Source organism: Bicyclus anynana, chromosome 21 (genome assembly GCF_947172395.1).
Source record: "Bicyclus anynana chromosome 21, ilBicAnyn1.1, whole genome shotgun sequence".
Classification (NCBI taxonomy): domain Eukaryota; kingdom Metazoa; phylum Arthropoda; class Insecta; order Lepidoptera; family Nymphalidae; genus Bicyclus; species Bicyclus anynana.
The window spans coordinates 7,883,958-7,901,973 of NC_069103.1; the positions used below are offsets into that span (position 1 = coordinate 7,883,958).

The following is an 18,016-nucleotide window of genomic DNA, read 5'->3' on the forward strand; positions in this document are numbered from 1 at the left end:
GGACGCGGCGCGTGCGCAGGGCGGATACGCGCAGTATAAATAGCAACTCGTCTATTTTCGTCAGGACACAACGCCCAGTACAGGCCATGTGCCACTGAATGTGTCTGGGTGTTCCTACATGATAATTTTGATTTAAGTCTTTCAAACGCTGATTTATTTATGTGATTTGTGTAATTACCCTCTGTAGTTAAGAGCTGTGCTGTTGTGTCAACGCTATAAACTGTAGTGTACTATGTCGGGCCATAAGAACTTCCAACAAGACTTTATTATGTACTAGCTGACGCCGCGCGGTTTCACCCGCGTGGTCCCCGTTCCCGTAGGAATACGGGGATAATATATAGCCTATAGCCTTCCTCGATAAATAGGCTATCTAACACTGAAAGAATTTTTCTAATCGGACCAGTAGTTCCTGAGATTAGCGCGTTCAATCAAACAAACTCTTCAGCTTTATAATATTAGTATAGATTAGTGAAACACTGCGTTCTTATCTTTACTTCTGTATATCAAAAAGACACGTAGGAGCAAATGGTTACATTTAGCGAAAACTATTAATTGTAGAACCTTAAATATTTAACTATAATGAAACATAGTAACAATCGTATTCTCAGAGAGAGTTCACATGACAATGATGACTTTGCGGCATTCAGATTTCGGGACTATTCCAAAGTGATTCAGATTTCGGGACTATTCCAAAGTGATTCAGATTGAGGTTTTATTACAAAGTTTTGTGTGTTATGCGAATTATAAATAGTACTTCATAACTTGGTGAAGACAAATACAACGCTATTGAATAGATGTAAACGTTACTTCGCAGATTTATCATGAGTCAAATAATTTTACTATTCTAAAGCGAACAACCATCCAGAAACTTTAAAATTGAACTGCTAATAAATAATAAAATAAATATAGATACAATTCATTGCACAAGCACGCAATTTATTTTAATAGCTGCTGAATGGTGATTAGATCTGAACTGGATCTAAATCACTCTGCGTGCAGTTTGTATGTCACTTGTGTAGAATAAGCGGCGACTGGCTAGGCGAGGTCAGGGGCTAATGCCTGTGTTTACAAATATTTATCTCCCCACTTACCACCAGCCGAACATTTCGCGTGGGAACACATTCTTATCTTTCCTGACCGATCTTAATCCTTATTGTGCAGACAATAAAGGTGAGAATGTAACCACCAAATCATAGAGCAATAGAGTGCATGGTAACTTCTGATTTCCCAGACGAAAATTTTAGCACTTTCATGTGATTTTGAAATGTTTACGTCTATTACAATTTTCACAGAAATGCGTTTTTTTGTTTATTCTGTGTCTGAAATAATAAAATTTTGTTATAAGTGCAGAGTTGGGCAGTGTGCCAAATATCGTGATATTGCATGGCACGTAACCATCAAGGCAACTAAAATAGGTCAACTAATTTTTAAAATGTTTTACAACTTACGTACAATCTGCAAAAATCTTAGTTAGTATTATAATTGATAAATTTAACTGCAGGGATATTTACAAATGCTACATAATTGTATTCTGAGAATTTGATACGACTCTTTGAAAAAATAGTAAAGTTCTTTGAAAAAATGTAGCTGGAACTAGGTCACCCAATTTTCCACTACCACATTTAAGATACAGAGTTTCTTCGTCACGCTTCGTTAACAAATGTACCAATTAAACAAAAAAGAGCATAGAATACCTTTTAAACAAAAATAATGTACTGCTTCTGATGACAGAAAACAAAAAAACGTATACATGCGGTCGAAGCTGCGAGCAGTATTGCTAATCTTTATGTACTACTCGGTTAATAGCAACAATTTCATTGTAAGTATCATACTGCGTAGACTAATTTGATGCAATTCAATTTGACAAACAGGCACTAAGCTACAACAGTTAACTATTTATCTAGGCTTAGAAGTCACGATTTAATCATGCGTTGTTTAAACTTACGCAAAGGCAAATTTTGTTAATAACCATAGTGAGCTGTGGCACAATGCGGGTGGTCATGTAATAGGGTTAACTGGTTAAACCCGATTCAATTTCGTGAATATAACCCTATCTCCAATCATTATGTGAATGACTTGCACTCGCCGTCTGTTTAATAAATGCACGACGTTGGGGCGCTCAATGGAAGTTTTAAGTGGTGGTTGCTTCATAGTGTCTGCGCACAATACATTAAGAACAAATTCAGATCGCCGGCTAAAAAGTGGCTTAACTCTGAAATGCATATTTCAATCGAGAACAAATATCGTAATACAGTAGACTTAAAGACGTAAAGAGTAACTTAAAGATGTTTTGAATATTTTAGCATAACAGAAGCTGGTTCATTAAAAACGAAGATTTTTTTAATTTAAATCTAACCAACCAGGATATTTGGTTAATAGTCACACCTGATCAATGGGGCCCAGCTGCAGTATTAATGGGAGAAGAATTAATAAATAGTGGATTTTAATAATAAAATAGATACTACTCTATTTTAAATACTCGTAGATCTTTATTATATTCTATAAAAAACTATTTATCAAATAAGAGTATGTGAAATAATAGGTTTCATCATCAATTAAATAAAGTCCTAAAGAATTTGAGAATAATTACATAAAATTATTGGTTTTAAATTAGCAGACGAATATTGTTGTACAAATATTTCGTAATTACACCAATTTTTTGGCTTTAAATTAGCAGACATAATATATTGTTGTATAAGTCTTTTATTTAAATTGAGTTTTAATTGTTGAAGATTCTGGAGTTACATACAAACGCTACTAATGATTTGTCATTTTACAATTTTGTCATAGATAACTCTTACGGAGTTAGGTCACTTCACTGTTCACGCTACGAGTATCAATTATGATATCTGATTTTTAAGCACGTCATCCAACGCCTTCAATCTTGATATGGTTTATGAATTCCATATTGATCAACTGTACGTCTGTAATAAAAAAAGTTACTTTAAAGTGTGCGTGTAAGTTCACTGTTATACTTCTTAATCATCTCAACATGATTCTAAAAGGAAAAGGAAATACTTGTATTAAAGATTGAAAAGAATATAGATAAAAACCGAAACATGAAAATTTTAAAAATGCCTTCAGGTATCTGCAGGTATTCAGGTGTGCGTAAGAGTATACTAGGTGTTTTTAGGTCTATTTATAATTTGTGTTTACAAAATACCAAGTTATAAGCATAAGGAAAAGCAATGGAAAGTCATTTCAAGATCGTCCCCACATGAACATAAGAAAAGATGACGCAAAACTCTTTGTAAACAAACTTGTTTAAATTCCAAATTCCAGACATTCCTTCATCAGAAATTCTGAAAAAGAAAACCAGGTTGGACGACTTTTTAACAAAATGGCAGGAGTGAAGTATTCGAATATTTCCAGATCATTGACCTGAACAACGACCCCCTACTCGAGACGGCTTCCTTGCGGATTATACAGGGGAACCGGATTTAATGGCTAAATTTGGAACAAAAGTGTTTGAGGATCACATCTTCCACGTAGTATAAATAGACATCAAGTCCTATTAAGTACTCTTTTGTATTTAGCTATAGTATATTCAGAAGCGTGTGTTGGATGGTGCATGTAGATTATAGGAGTATTACAGAGTCAAAGGCAAAGAACCTTTGAACAAAAAATATGAAAGATTCATGCAAATATTTAAAAGTCTTTGTACATACATAAGAGTGTGTTATTTTAAGTGCATAGTTTGCTCCAGCATTTTGCATTAACAGATGTGATATGAAAAATAAACACTTGTCGGTGAGTTACATACTTATAGCGAGGGTTGTGTGTCGCTAATATAAAAGTCTTGATAGATCAACAACATTACAAGTAAAATAAGACAAGTAACAAATTGTTAATTTCTATCTTTTGAGAAAACGTTTAATAAGATCAACACATGACAATGTTGTCTACAGATTAAAAACTCCTCCTTTTTGGAAAAGAAAAGATTTCTATTCTACGAAAGATTTTTTAATTTTAGCTGAATTACTGATAAATCAAATTACATATGTTCTTCAATGTATTATGGATAATAATTACTACTGCAAATTGACTTATTGACATTTTGACATTTATTTTATATTTTCCTCAGTCGCTATTTTCATTCTTTATATCTAATTTTTGAATTAAATATTTTTTCTTGTGAATAATTTTTAATTAATGTGTATAATATAAGTACTATTGTAAAATATTGGTAAAAATTTGCACGCTGATTTACTCGGTAAATTGTGTTGGAAATCATACCATTATTGTAAGATCTATTTGTAACCCACAATTTGGCAAATAAATTATTATTATTATTATTATTATTATTATTATTATTATTATTGGAAGAACAAGATTAAAAAGTAACGTGATAAAAAGTAATATACGATTGCAATTGAATGTTTCATAAAGAATTTTAATAAATATGATACACCGACGTTTTAAATAAAAAAAAAAGTTTTTTCTGTAAGTGAAATGCGAATAAAAATTAAAAAAAAAACAAACCATTATATCTAATTTTTGTAGTGAAGTATACAGTTTAAGTAAAAGCACACTCAATAAAGAAAAACTAAGTAAATGCATCTTGATTAAATAAATTAGGTTCTTAATCTATAACCATTTTCATGACACTGATCTTAAATAACTAACTTGGTGCTTAATGCAGTTCAATTCGAAATAAGGAATGCATTGCTCTTCATTGAAAAAGAATTCTTAATTCGACGTTTCCCTAACAAGCACACAAGCACGCTGTAGAGTGCCGGTGGAGACTTACACAATCTACGAGTAGATTAGAAGAATTAATACCATCATTACGTTCAACCGACAACAGTGATAAGATAATGACTTCAATAACGAGACGTTTAAAAAGGAAGTCTTTAAGAATACGAACGTTAAACGAAAAGCATTTATTTATTGTGGAACAAAGGATTCGTGGCCAAACAATTGCGCTTAATGGATCGGTAAATAAAAGGAGCGGTGATACAACAAACCTTGACCTACTGAAGTTCAGAAAACACCCATTTTATTATGACAACAGTAATGGATGCTTTAAAAGGTAACACGCATTCGTTGAATATGAGAACTTCGCATGACATGTATCAGAATAATGTATTTAAACATGCAAAAACTTTAGATATGTTTTATAGACATTATAGTTACTGTGAACTCTAACTCAATCAAATGTTTTGGGATTTATTAAGACATAATAAACTTAAGTTTAGACTGTTTAAAGTAAAGGACTTATATGAGCTCGTTTCCAAAATTATAATAATTCTGTAGCATTCTTTAAACACCTCTTAATATCTCACAAATATTTGTCTTCTACGCAGTTTTTAGGAATAAATTATAAAGACAAGGTCGTAAATGTCTGTTTTATTATTACTAACAGTCGTACCATATTGAAGGATAAATTTGAACATTTTTGGTGGTTATAAAAAATATTAATTCACCATTTGCTACTGTTCCGTCTTACGCAAGTGTTTCGTATTTTTTACCAGATGTTATTGGATATATGAAACGTTAGCGTTATAACTCAGTTATTGGCAGCTATTCAAATACTTCGTGCGTAAACGTGTTGGAATAGTTTTCATTGTGTTTCTAGGGAAACAGTGGTTCGAGCACACCATTGATTTATTATGCTTAAGCTGAAACTCTATAACTCCTTAAAATAGTTCTTACAACAATAAATGGCCTGATTTTTATAACTCGCTAGACACATATTTAATTACTTAGTAATAGTTCAAGTTTTCAATAACTCATCAATCTGTAAACGTTTACCAACATCGTTATTTCGTTTAGTTGAGTCTTGCGTTACTAAGGCTAGTTAGGTAGTTAGGTTAGTTTTTATTAAAAATATGTCTAAAAGATTTGGAATTTCAATAAACCTATTCTGCGAATCAATTTCTATATTTCTTATTCCTCGAGCAGTGGTTAAACTAACTTGAGTACCGAACCACAATTTTGTTATAGTAAATTATAATAGTATTTAAAGAGTATTTAGCATTATGCTGAGTTGGATCACTTTATTGGGTTGTGCCACACATCGCAGGATATTGTTAAAGAACACATTGTGTTATGTGGCATAATTCTCTAATAAAACTTTTTTCTTTCTTTCTTTCAATTCTATTATTAAGTAGAAAACTATTGCCTTTATCAGCAATATTTAGTAAATACCTAGTTATGACTGGCCAACGCACGTCATCATGAGGTAAACCTATGTGTGAAGCCTCATGTATCTGTTATTGCACCAACAACAGACCCTGACCTGACCAACAAGCTCTGCAAACTTGCTTGCTTGTAAGAACCAGCATGATGTCACATAGAGTTTTACTACAACTCACAATGGATCTATTCAATAACTACAGAACTTAATAAAGATTTCAACTCATTTCAATAAAATTATATAATGAAGTAAATGACTATATTCTCAAGAATGCAAGCCATAAACGTTCAGAATCAATATTATGGCAATGTAGGCGCCAAAGTGTTTAAACAGCATAGCATCCAGAATGAAATCAGCCGATTATAAATAGAGATTTGAAACGAAACACGACCAGTTTAAAATTTAATGGCACGATTTAAGATTTATGAAAGTACTGTGCAACTACGCATAAAACCAAACAGCAATAACCCTTCTTCGGTAGTTGGTCAATGAGTCATTCGGTTTTATTTTAATGCGAAGCTTTTTTTTATTTTTTGTTTGCCATTTAACTGTGTGTTTAAATTAACTTAATAAGTGCAATATTCATTAAATCAGGGCAGAACTTAGGTATCAATAACACGAACTTGTTCTTAGTTTGGTTACCATGGACTTATCCAATTAGTGTTTAGTTGTATTTTTTATGTTTACGTAAATGTTTACTATTAATTAAATGATTTTAATATTATTATTTGAATTTGGTGTTATTTTATGCATAGTAGTTCTATTAGCATGGCATAGCATCATTTAACCTTTCAAAACTTATACAAAATCCATCAAATTTCGTTTATGTTTATATTTGTTTAAAGTTCATTTTTAATTCTAGTTTCATTGAATTAATAGAAGGAAACTCAGTATCTAAAATGTATCAGCCTTTATTATTTCGTCATAATACAGTAAAAAAAAACAAATAAGGGGCATAATTATACCTTTTAATTAAATTAAAAGAATTCGATTTCGATTTCGATTTTCAAAATAATATAAAATTATTATTTTGAAAATCGAAAGAAGGGTTCTAAAGCTTTCTCTATACTCTAGCTCAATGCAAAACTATGCAACAAGTAAAACAACCAATTTTTTCACACAGATGTTAAAAAGGCTATCTTTTCCGGTGCCGTTGTTTCTTTTACTTTTTTCTCTCTATTCTGAACTTTTATCTTGTCACGTAATTTTATACTATAAAAAATGGTCGAAAGAAATACGTTTCAACACAGCCATGAAATTAATATGGCCTTCTTAAATCAGTGTGGAGCCAATTTTAGACGGTCTAGTTTTTTAACACAATTAAACTTTTTGATTGTATTTACGCGTGAAAAGATTTACGACCTTCAGTTTTAAAGATTAAATTTGCTCCAACTTTAGGACTGAAAATTGATCTGGGTTGTGATTCCGCTAATTTATACTCGTCTATGTAATTTATTTTGAACTTTATTTCTATGGAATGCCAAAAATGAAATGTAACTAAGAACGAATTTGCCATGGAGACAGTCAGATAACAACGATAATGCAGGGGCAGTTCTTATCTCTAGGGTAAATTAGATTTTAATGGACCATTAAAGGTGCATCGGGAAAATATTTAATGAGTAAAAATTCTTAACCATTGTGACGTAGTACTTAGCATATTACTCGCGGTCCTAGAAGAGATAAGCAAATAAAAGCTCAACATTCCAATCTGTGGAAAGAGGCAACTGCGGGTAAAGCAAGCTGATGTGGTCGACTCTATGCAGACCTGAGGATAGTAGTCTTCCTGTCTGGTAAAGGCTTTTTTTGGGCTTGGCGACTTCGACTTCGACTTCGACTCAGATCATCATCATTAACAACAACATATTCAGCTCACTGTTGAGCACATGTCTCTCAGAATGAGAGGGGTTCACCAAGCTAGCCAAATGCAGGTTGGCAGACACATAGGTAGAGAATTAAGAAAATTATCAAGTGCATACTTGAAAATTCAACGTTTTTCTTTGAACGTTTAAGACACGTGTAATTTAATATCTTAATTGCAGATACATAACATGAAAAAAATACTATGTACCTACGCATTATAGTTATTGATATTTTAATACATAGAATATTAGCATCACCGCGACAAGGCTGCGAACGTCAATTCTTATGGAATAGTGACGTCATCGTTGGTAGTGGCAAAACCGGTCGCAATCATGCATGACCGCTACAGTCATCCGCGATCCTGAATCATCCGGCGATGTTTGCGGTTATCGATTCACATACGAGTACACTCCATGATCCACATTCTACAACTCTATGCAAGCAACGCCTTGGCAATATCATTGTAAATGTTTATATTACGTAAGACATGTTTACAAGATTTATATAGCTTATACATCAAACTGGAACTACACAACGTTTTAATAATGATACATTTATATTTCAGGTTATGGTAAGTATAAAAACAGATTATATAGCAGATATAGATAATAATAATTTATACTTTAAAAAATAAAAAAAAAACACTCAACTTTAATAATGTATGTAAGGAAGTGAAGTAAAGTCAGGGTTTTGCCTACAAGCAACAATGCTTTACAAAACCATGGCAACTGTTCTAACTTCCAACAAAGTTAAGAATAGGTATTACCACGTTTCATTGTGTGGATAAACAAACTACGCGTGTGCTATATTTGCATAACAGGAAAAACGGTTGGAATCTAGCTAGCTAAAATGTAAATTTGAAAACAACTAAACCCCAAATTGTTTTAAATGAGATGTTATTGTCAAATATTATGTCAAGTGTTCTGTTAATCATAGTGACAGTTTTCTTAGGGGTTTGACATTATATAATATTGTCGTATATTGATTAAATGAGTCTTAGTGTCAAATCCCTTTTAAAACTGTCGCCTGTCAGTTTAACAAAGATAATGTAATGGATTTCATGTCAAAGGGATACGAATTATTGCCCACCTGTAACAAGTAATTTAACTGATTAGGTAAATACAGATTTCTTTTAAAATCGGCCTTATGACTTCTCCTTAATTGTCCTAATTTATGGTCAATTTTTAGCTTTGTAACAGTCGCATAATTTCGGCTCGAGTTTGTATAAGACTGGGTTTCTCTTTTTCAAAGTTAGTATTTAGTATATATCAAAAGTACACCAAAATACTAATAATACGAAAACTTTTAAACAAGTTGTATAGAAACATGACTGCAATATTACAGATGTTTAGATGTAACACATTCCATTGAATACAGTGGAGAACAGAAATAGCATCGGCAACCGCAATCTATCATGAATAGTTATAGATACTAATGCTTATCGTTAATGGGACATCTCAATTTATAACTTATTACTTAACGAAGTATTTATAAAGCAGTGTAAAGCTAAAAAAAAATAATTTACCAATAATTAAATACATCTATTTTAACGCTTATTTCTACTGTTTAAATACGGCACAACAATAATAAAATACCGCGCAGATTTGTCAAATAATTTATGCGCATCTTATAGATAGTATAGTTTTATTCAATTAGAATCAATACAACGAACAAGACAAAGGATAATCAATCTACTGCTCCTTTATAACAACAACGTGCCGATGTCAATTATAGATTAACATGAGCCAGTAATGTCGAAGATTTAAGTAATGTAGGATTAATAATATTGTAAAAGTTTCACTACCTTCTGATAATATGTCACACAACATGACAAAGGCAAAATTTACAAACTCACAAACTTCACAAAATTCTTTGTTGTGAATTAAAGAAAGTGACGAAATTTACGTTTGGAACAGCATATATTTGAAGGTGGTAAAACAGGCCCATAATCTCGCTACGTGACGGTGGAATAGAAAACGGGACGACGCAAAAGCAAGCAGTGATTAATATCCGCGTTAGTTAAACAAATATGCATTGTTAGAGTTTAGATTAGAGACACGAGTAGTGTGCACAAAATGAAACATTTGCGCATAAGAAGCAATTAGCTTGTGTTGGAAGGAAAGAGAAAAGGAATGCGCGCGACCGTTAGCGTCCGGCAAGCGAGCCCTAGTAGGAGACACTACAACAACGTCGTGATAAAGTTCGATTGCTCTTTTAAATATGATTAAGATGGTTAACACAACATATAGGAGACATTAATGCTTTAAAGTACCAGTATACTGTTAAAATACCAAAATTTCTTAAGCATGTTGAAACTTCGTGTACACTAATTGTGGTCAACAGAATTAGATGGCCAACGTCCAAATTTTGCTGATATTGATTTCGGATTTTATTAGAATTTGTATTATATAGAATTAAGCAATATCACCAATGTTCAGAATTGGGTTATAGGTGAAGCCTCTAAGAAATAATGCTCGAATTAAAGAGATTCAAGGCAGAATGACATTGCGTAACTGAAAAATAAATATATCGGACAAAGAAACAGACTTATAACTGCACGGTTAAGAAATCTGAGAAGTCTTTCCCTAACATTTTGTTGTGTTTCTAGCAACATACTTTTCGTTTTTTTGAAGCGGGAAGTGGTATACTTATTATAAATAATGACATTATTGTCGTGCTAACAACAAATATACCAGTTTAATGATGTGCAAATACGAAAAAAATAATTTAATCGAAGCGTTTTTATATGCAAGTACATGTTAAACGATATCGAATTTCCTTGACAGTGGATTCATGTAGTTTCGATGCGGGCGGATATCAGGCCAAGTGTCATCAGAAGAGCTTTATATTAAAATGGTGTTATGTTGTACATTATCGCACATTTCAAGATAGCTTAACATAACCTTCTATAATTGTTGACGTATTCCCGATAATAGCGAAAGCTTTCAGGGATAATTGCAACGCGTGGAAATTACCCAGACAAGGCCATGTAATGCCTAATTCACAGACTGTAAATTGTAGTTGTATTTTTGTTTTCTTATACATTTACTCTTTAATAGACCCGCTGCACTGACACAGATTTGGGCTACACAGAATCTTAGCTAGGTCCAAAGGCTAGAAGGAAGTGTCGGTTCGAAACGACCCTAGGTCAGAATTTTCTAATGTGAGACTTGGGCGATGGCTTAGAGGTTCCTTAGACTCTTAGAGGTACGACCAATGGAATTTGTAAGCTGTGTGCGTGTTGCCCTAGTGACTGTATTTAAGAATCTCTGGGGAAGTAAGGAACCAAGCTTCACCAGCGCAATGTGAGTTTCGAATTTGTCTCTATTTCGCTCTATCTTTAGTATGGTGTAAGATAGCGAGAGATAGAGACGAATTCACTTCAATTGTTGCTAATACAAAGTTGTCTGTAGTTATATCATCGTAGAAATTGTAAAGGACATTTTCCTGATAATGGCAAAAAGCTTTAAAGGATAATTGCAGCGCATGGAAATTTCCCCAAGACCGTGTAATTCCTAAATCACGGCCTGCAAATTAAGGCTCGATGGCTTGCTGTTTTATGCCTACAATAGTGCAGTATTTCCATATCAGTAAACGCCACCAAAATTGGTAATACAAGTTGTGTATTATCTTGTGATTACCTAAAACGAACCACAATAATGAATGAATTAACCATGGAATATATTCACAGTATGACCTCCCTTTTGAATCACTTAAATAATTTAAATTTAAATATAAATATTACTAGCAGACACCACGCGGTTTCACCCGCATAATTCCCGTTCCTGTGGGGAATACGTGAATAAAATACTTACCTTAGTTACTCGGTATGCTTGAAGCTTTTTTAAGGTAAAAGACGTTTTAAAATCGGTTGAGAAGTTTTTGATTTACATCCTAACAAACGAACAATCCAACCTTACCTCTTTATAGTATTAGTTTTGATATGAAAGTTAAAAAAGAAAGACTTGAAAAAAAGATTGCTAGGTTTTGTGAAAGAAGACTTGCAAAAATGGGAAAATTATCTGTGTGGGTAAAAACCGTAAAGAAAAGAAATGAATAGAGAAAAGTGGTAGAGGAGGCCAAGACTCACAAAGGCTTGAAGCGCCGAAGGAAGTAAGAAGTAAGTAAGATATGAAAATTATAGGCAAGTCAACGTCCTGGAGCACTTAGGTACCAACAGCATTGAGGAACAATGAGCGGATGATAACGCCTTATCTACGCCGGTTGGCGGGCAGAGGCGCCGGAAATATGCGCCAACATGGCGGCTTCTCGATACATATGTGCATACGCAGCGCAAGTCATCATTCACTTGAAGACATCCTCGCAAAATACCATTCGCACTTCAGTCAGTTTGGCTCCAATAGAACTGCGAAGAAGAACTTCCAACCAACTGTTGAGAACCATAGCGCCTGAGGTTTTTGATAACTTAGCTAATATTTGATTATAATCGTAGTTCTTCATGATCGTCGGAATAAAAACCGTCGAACGGTTTTCATTTCGATTAATTTTTTAATCGACTGTGAAATAGCGACCAACCGCACTTTGTGTGAATTGTCATAATTTTTTGCAATATTTGTAGATCATGCAAGTTATTATAAACCGTTGTTTAGTTTATTTTTCTTTGAAGCAAAGCTTGTCTGGCCTACTACCGCCATGCCTATTTCTTGTGCCCAGGCCAAGTATTACCTAACTACTCGTATGTTTCGGTCTTTTCAGGTTTAACATCTAAGCTTTCGATTTAAGAGTGCAGGCGCCAAGAACTTACGACGTGTTCCTAGCATGACCTGTGAACTGTTGCTCAGATATCAGATATTAAAATACCTGCTCTAATTATTTAATTACACACCTTGTATAATGAATGATGATGACACTTATAACTTCAAATGAAAAACTATCGCGAAGGATCACACTTAACTCCACGGCGATCATTTCAATTATGTTGAATCTAAGGTTTCTACATTACATTAAATGATATTCGTCCTCGATCTATAGGAGTAATTTCATTCCCTTTTAAGTCTTAAACAGTTGTAAATGAAGTATGCATGTAACCAGTTTATGTACTTTACAATTAAGGCGCGATTATGCAGGTAGAACCAGATTTTACAACATAGTTGCATAGATCACTCAATTTCCTTTCTCTTCAATTAAGAACATGACTTGAGATCTTGTTAAAATCTTGAAATAAGCCATTTCTATTGAATATCATCGACTCCATTGCAGAATTATTGGTAAATTTCACTTTAATATTTTTCTAAACTTAAGGTTGCCTGGAAGAGATCGTTATGAAGCCATAAGACCGCATTGTATTCAACTCCTTGTGTGTTATATTGTTTTATGGTGTACAAATAAAGAGTAAGTATAAATAAATTAATTAATTAAAGAAAATTCAGTGTGGTTCCTTTTTGGCCAATCATTTGAAAGTATCAAATTGAGATGAACAAAATAACAAGTAGAACCTTCGTGGACAGTGTCTCGTGAAATAGTAATACGGTTATTTTTTGGTTGTGTATTTGCTGTAGTTTCTTGAATGTGCAGCAATGTCACTAAGGGAATTGGGTGAACGCAAGAAGCTCTGCCAGAGTTAAGTCCGTGGCCTATAGAAAGAATATAAAGCTTGAGGGTGTAGATGTTAATAACGCAGAAGGAAATCGATTAAGTAGACTTGATTTTTTTTAACGAGTGTTTAATGTGTTGTTATGTTAAAACCAATAACTATTTACGCTAAAGATATGTGCATTGAATAGATACTGAATTATTCATACTTAGTTACTATTGAATAACAGTGGGCGAATATCGAACGGCCATTTTGAAAGTTTATCCCATACCCATAGTGTTTGCGTAGGTGCAAATGTTATGGTTACGCCAATATTTTGACGTTATTATTAGTTATGGCGAAATAAATTGTTCCAATATATTATGCTGTTTATTATAAAACAGTACAGAATATATTTTTGAAGAATTAACTGAGGTTGAATATTCAGAGTTTGCAGCAATAAACTGTGATTGTATTATTTAACAAATACTGTGTGGGTTTCGTTTTTATGCCACTAAGGTATTGATTTTTTTTAAAAGAATATTTTCCATATCATTTTAAATATGACCAAAACTTCCATCCCCCTCCAATAGTCGGGAAAGACTGTATTAGGAGTGGGTACGACAATAGACAAACGGAGCGGGGATCGAACCACCACCCCTTTGTGATGAGTCCGACCGCTCTTACCGTTGAGCTTGACAATGACAAGCTTTGATATGACACGCGAGAGTTTGTTTTGTTATCAGTTGGTGGCGGTCGAGCCTGGATTCTCTAATATTTCGGGAAACAGCAAAAAATTCAATATTCATTATTCATAATTAAATTCCGCCAAATCTAACGCTTCAATATCTATAGAAGAGTCCCAACATTGTAAGTTTATCTGGGAGGCTAAGGATAGTGTCGATTGGTAGCTCACCTAAACCGGAGCGTATAAAAACGCCTTGCCAGGCATAACATATCGTTCGCGAAGGACGCGTGCGACCGCCCGGCCATGGAAACTGGCGTCAACAACAGCGATTTTACGTCACCCGTAAGTCCAACAATGGTCATAGAGACGTCAGCTCTAATCTCACTCAGCCCACAAATTTATCGGTTCAAATATTTACGATTTCCAATCAGCCGAGTTACGAATCTCACAGAAGTCTTCTGTGAGATTCGTAACTCGGCTGATACAGATTCGTAATATTAAGAAATTAGAGGGCTATTCTCTTACGCTCACCCCTCATTGACGCCCCAAGTGCAATTATACAAATATAAAAAATTGACTGCCTTTTCATTAGATTTGTCTCAGATGTACAGTAACATTGGATTGCAAATTTCCCGAAATTCCCACATACGCACTATTCTGTGACGATGTTTAAAACTCGACTTATATCTGTATTCTCTCTGTTTAACACGATACTATAGATAGAGATATATAGAGACGCATTCGAAACACGGTATCGTGTAATAAAAATTTCGTTACAGAATAGTGCTATACTACTCCTCCACAAAGACGCTCGGAGAAGCGGAATTCCCGTGGCCCGCATGTGAGAGCATTTCGCTTCTCGCTCGCACGAATTATCACCCCGTACCGCGAATCAGGTACAGCGTTTATTACCTATCAAAACCAGTTTTGCATAACCACTGGGGAGTAATGAATGCTGATAAAATGCTAATATAAGAAATTCTTGATAAACTTTTGCTAAATTACTTGCGAGGTTGCCCGAATAGAATCCTGTATTAATGGCCACGGAATGTGTTCTTTACGCATTTGTTGCATTTCCATGAATTTTACGGAGCGATGTTTGTGTGTAATTAAATTGAGATGTTTTTTTCCTAATTAGGTAATATTTTTTTTTTTTGAAACCTTAGTGCTAGGAGTAGGTTTAACAATATTTCCAAAAATAGGGATTGAACTATAGACCACTAGGAATTCAGTCCAGCTTCAAGGCAACCATAACAGCTTCGAATCTAAATAAACGTTAATTAGTCATAATATGTTTCTATGCGGCCGATAGACATCCACTGCTGGACATAGGCATTTTGCATGGACCTCTAAGCACAACAGTCTCAAACCGCCAGCATCCAGCAGCTTCCAAAAAAATTCATAATTCATTTATTGCAAGTAGGCTCAGTTTACATGCACTTTTAAAATATCATTCGACTATTTGTCAAATGACAAATTCTACAACCGGTTCTGCAATTCAATCAAAAAACCAGCTTGATATCCTCAGCCCATCTAGTGGGGGGTCGGCCGAAACTTTTTTTGTATATCCACCAAACATAAAATGTGACTATAAACACTAATCTATCTATAGCTACTGTAATAATAATCTTTTATCTTATCAACTTATGTCACATTCTTATTGTGCCTGTGCAAAGCAGTGTGTACTGATAATAGTAAATTATAGTAAGTTACATAAATACATTTAATGGTGAGCAAAGTGCAGATTTTACACATATTGTCTAAATTTATACCATGGAATAAGTACCCTAGCCTTTAGACAATATTATTTTTTTTTACTGCAACTTTACTAAAGATACTGATAATAATACTGACAATATTATTGTGTGTGTGGGCTCCCATAACTTTTTACATATTTCTTTTCAGAGGGAAAATGCACCACCATAGTTTGCGTTGTTCATAGTTTTGTCTTGTCATGCACCATATATTATTTAACACAAAGTTTAAGTAAGTATGGTCATGAAAAAAAATATTCTCGCTGGACCGAAGAAGTCTAATTATTTATTAAAAGGAATAAAATTCATGCCTATAGAAATTTGTCAATATTTTTTTTTTATTCTCTACAAGTTAGCCCTTGACTACAATCTCACCTGATGGTAAGTGATGATGCAATCTAAGATGTAAGGGAGCTTACTTGTTAGGAGGACATTGAAAGTCCACACACCTTTCAGTTTCTACACAACATTATACTGGAACACTATATGGCTTGGCGGCACATCTTTTTACATATTGTCAATATTACTGACAATAATATTGTAACAGGGAATTTTTGTCATTGGATGCACCAAGTTTAGAAGGCTTGGAAGGAAAAAGTACTACTATAGTTTGTCTTGTTCATAGTTTTGTCTTGTCATGTACAATATATGTTTAACACAAAATTTAATAAGAATGTTCTAGAAAAACTATATTCTCTCTGGGCCCAAGGTGTCTAATTTATTAAAATTAATAAAATTTATGTCATTAGAAATTTTTTGATATTTAATTGAAAAACTGACTTCACAATTGTAGTTTGTGAAATAGTTGCTCCCTGCTTAGCATTGGGAACAACTTTTGTGTGCTGTTTTTATGAAATGCATTGTAGTCTACACAGTTTATGTTGCTTTCGTTGAGATTATTTTCTACAATCTGGCTGTCCGAGTGTAATTAGAGAACAGATTAATCAGGTTTTTGCAAAGTATAACAACTTGTGCTATTCACTAACTCTATAATTTTTTGAAATTAATTCCATTTCACTACCTTGTGTTAGGTGTCAGATTACATATTCAGAAATTTTGTTGACACAAACTTACTTTTTAACTATTCAACACTTATCAGTAAAGGCTCTAAAACAGGCCCTTCATGTTTTGCATAGAAGACATTAAATAATTTATTTTTATCACTCATTGAAGGTGCAATGTCAAATGACTTTAAACTATAAACTTTAGACACAGTTGTGGTAAATGACCCATTTGAAAGCATGACCTGACATTGTTTCTATTTCACATACAAGATCGCTGTTATTTAGCAGTAATAGCAACCAGCCAAGACCGAAGCCTCTCCGAGCCAACCGAAACCGAAGAATCATCGCACTACAGCGATTTTATAAACATAAACTGTTAGTTTGAAACGGGATTCGAACCTAGGACACAACTGCGCCGGCGACTAAATATGAGACACACATTTAACTGTAAATCATTATTCTTATAAAGTGACTCAGCGCTGATACAAACGGTATATTCGAAGTTCGTAACAAATATACAATGAACTCATCCGCTAATGATAGCTTACCGAAGCTCTCCGTCAGTTTCAGCATAACTCCACCAATGTGCATGTCTCCCTTTACAACCATAGTGCGTTTCTCGTTCATGTCTGTCACGTAGATCGTGAGGTTCCATGATCCGTCACCAACTATTTCACCGTCCGCGAGCATTTTGTATGTTTATATGTTCACTTTGCACTGAAAAGTCACTTCCGAAGGAGCATCGCGATTTTATGTAAACAAATATTCGACAGCCAACCACTTCACACGACGGATGACATTCGACTGGTGTAGGGGGGCGCGGGCGGAGGGAGACGGAGACTTGCGGTAGCTCTGAGCTCCTTGTTATAGAATTGTAGATTATATTAAAAAGTTGCACCACACCTTCCAGACCAATCGACTCACTTAAATACCTACCGATTTATTATTGACTAATTTCAAATTTCAATGCAGTTCTCAAGGACAATGCTACATTTAAATGTGTCGGGTCTCGGATACAGAAATCGTGAATATGGAATT

General features: G+C 33.9%; 1 protein-coding gene across 1 annotated transcript in view; it reads right to left on the reverse strand.

Moving 5' to 3' along the window:
• Positions 1 to 17,795, reverse strand: part of LOC112058354 (unc-112-related protein) — a 59,376-nt gene extending 41,581 nt beyond the window's left edge. The window contains exon 1 of the mRNA XM_024099123.2: positions 17,523 to 17,795. Within this exon, the coding sequence (XP_023954891.1) occupies positions 17,523 to 17,668 (146 nt within the window). The 5' untranslated portion in view covers positions 17,669 to 17,795. The remainder of the gene's footprint in view (positions 1 to 17,522) is intronic.
• Between the last annotated feature and the right edge of the window lie 221 nt (positions 17,796 to 18,016).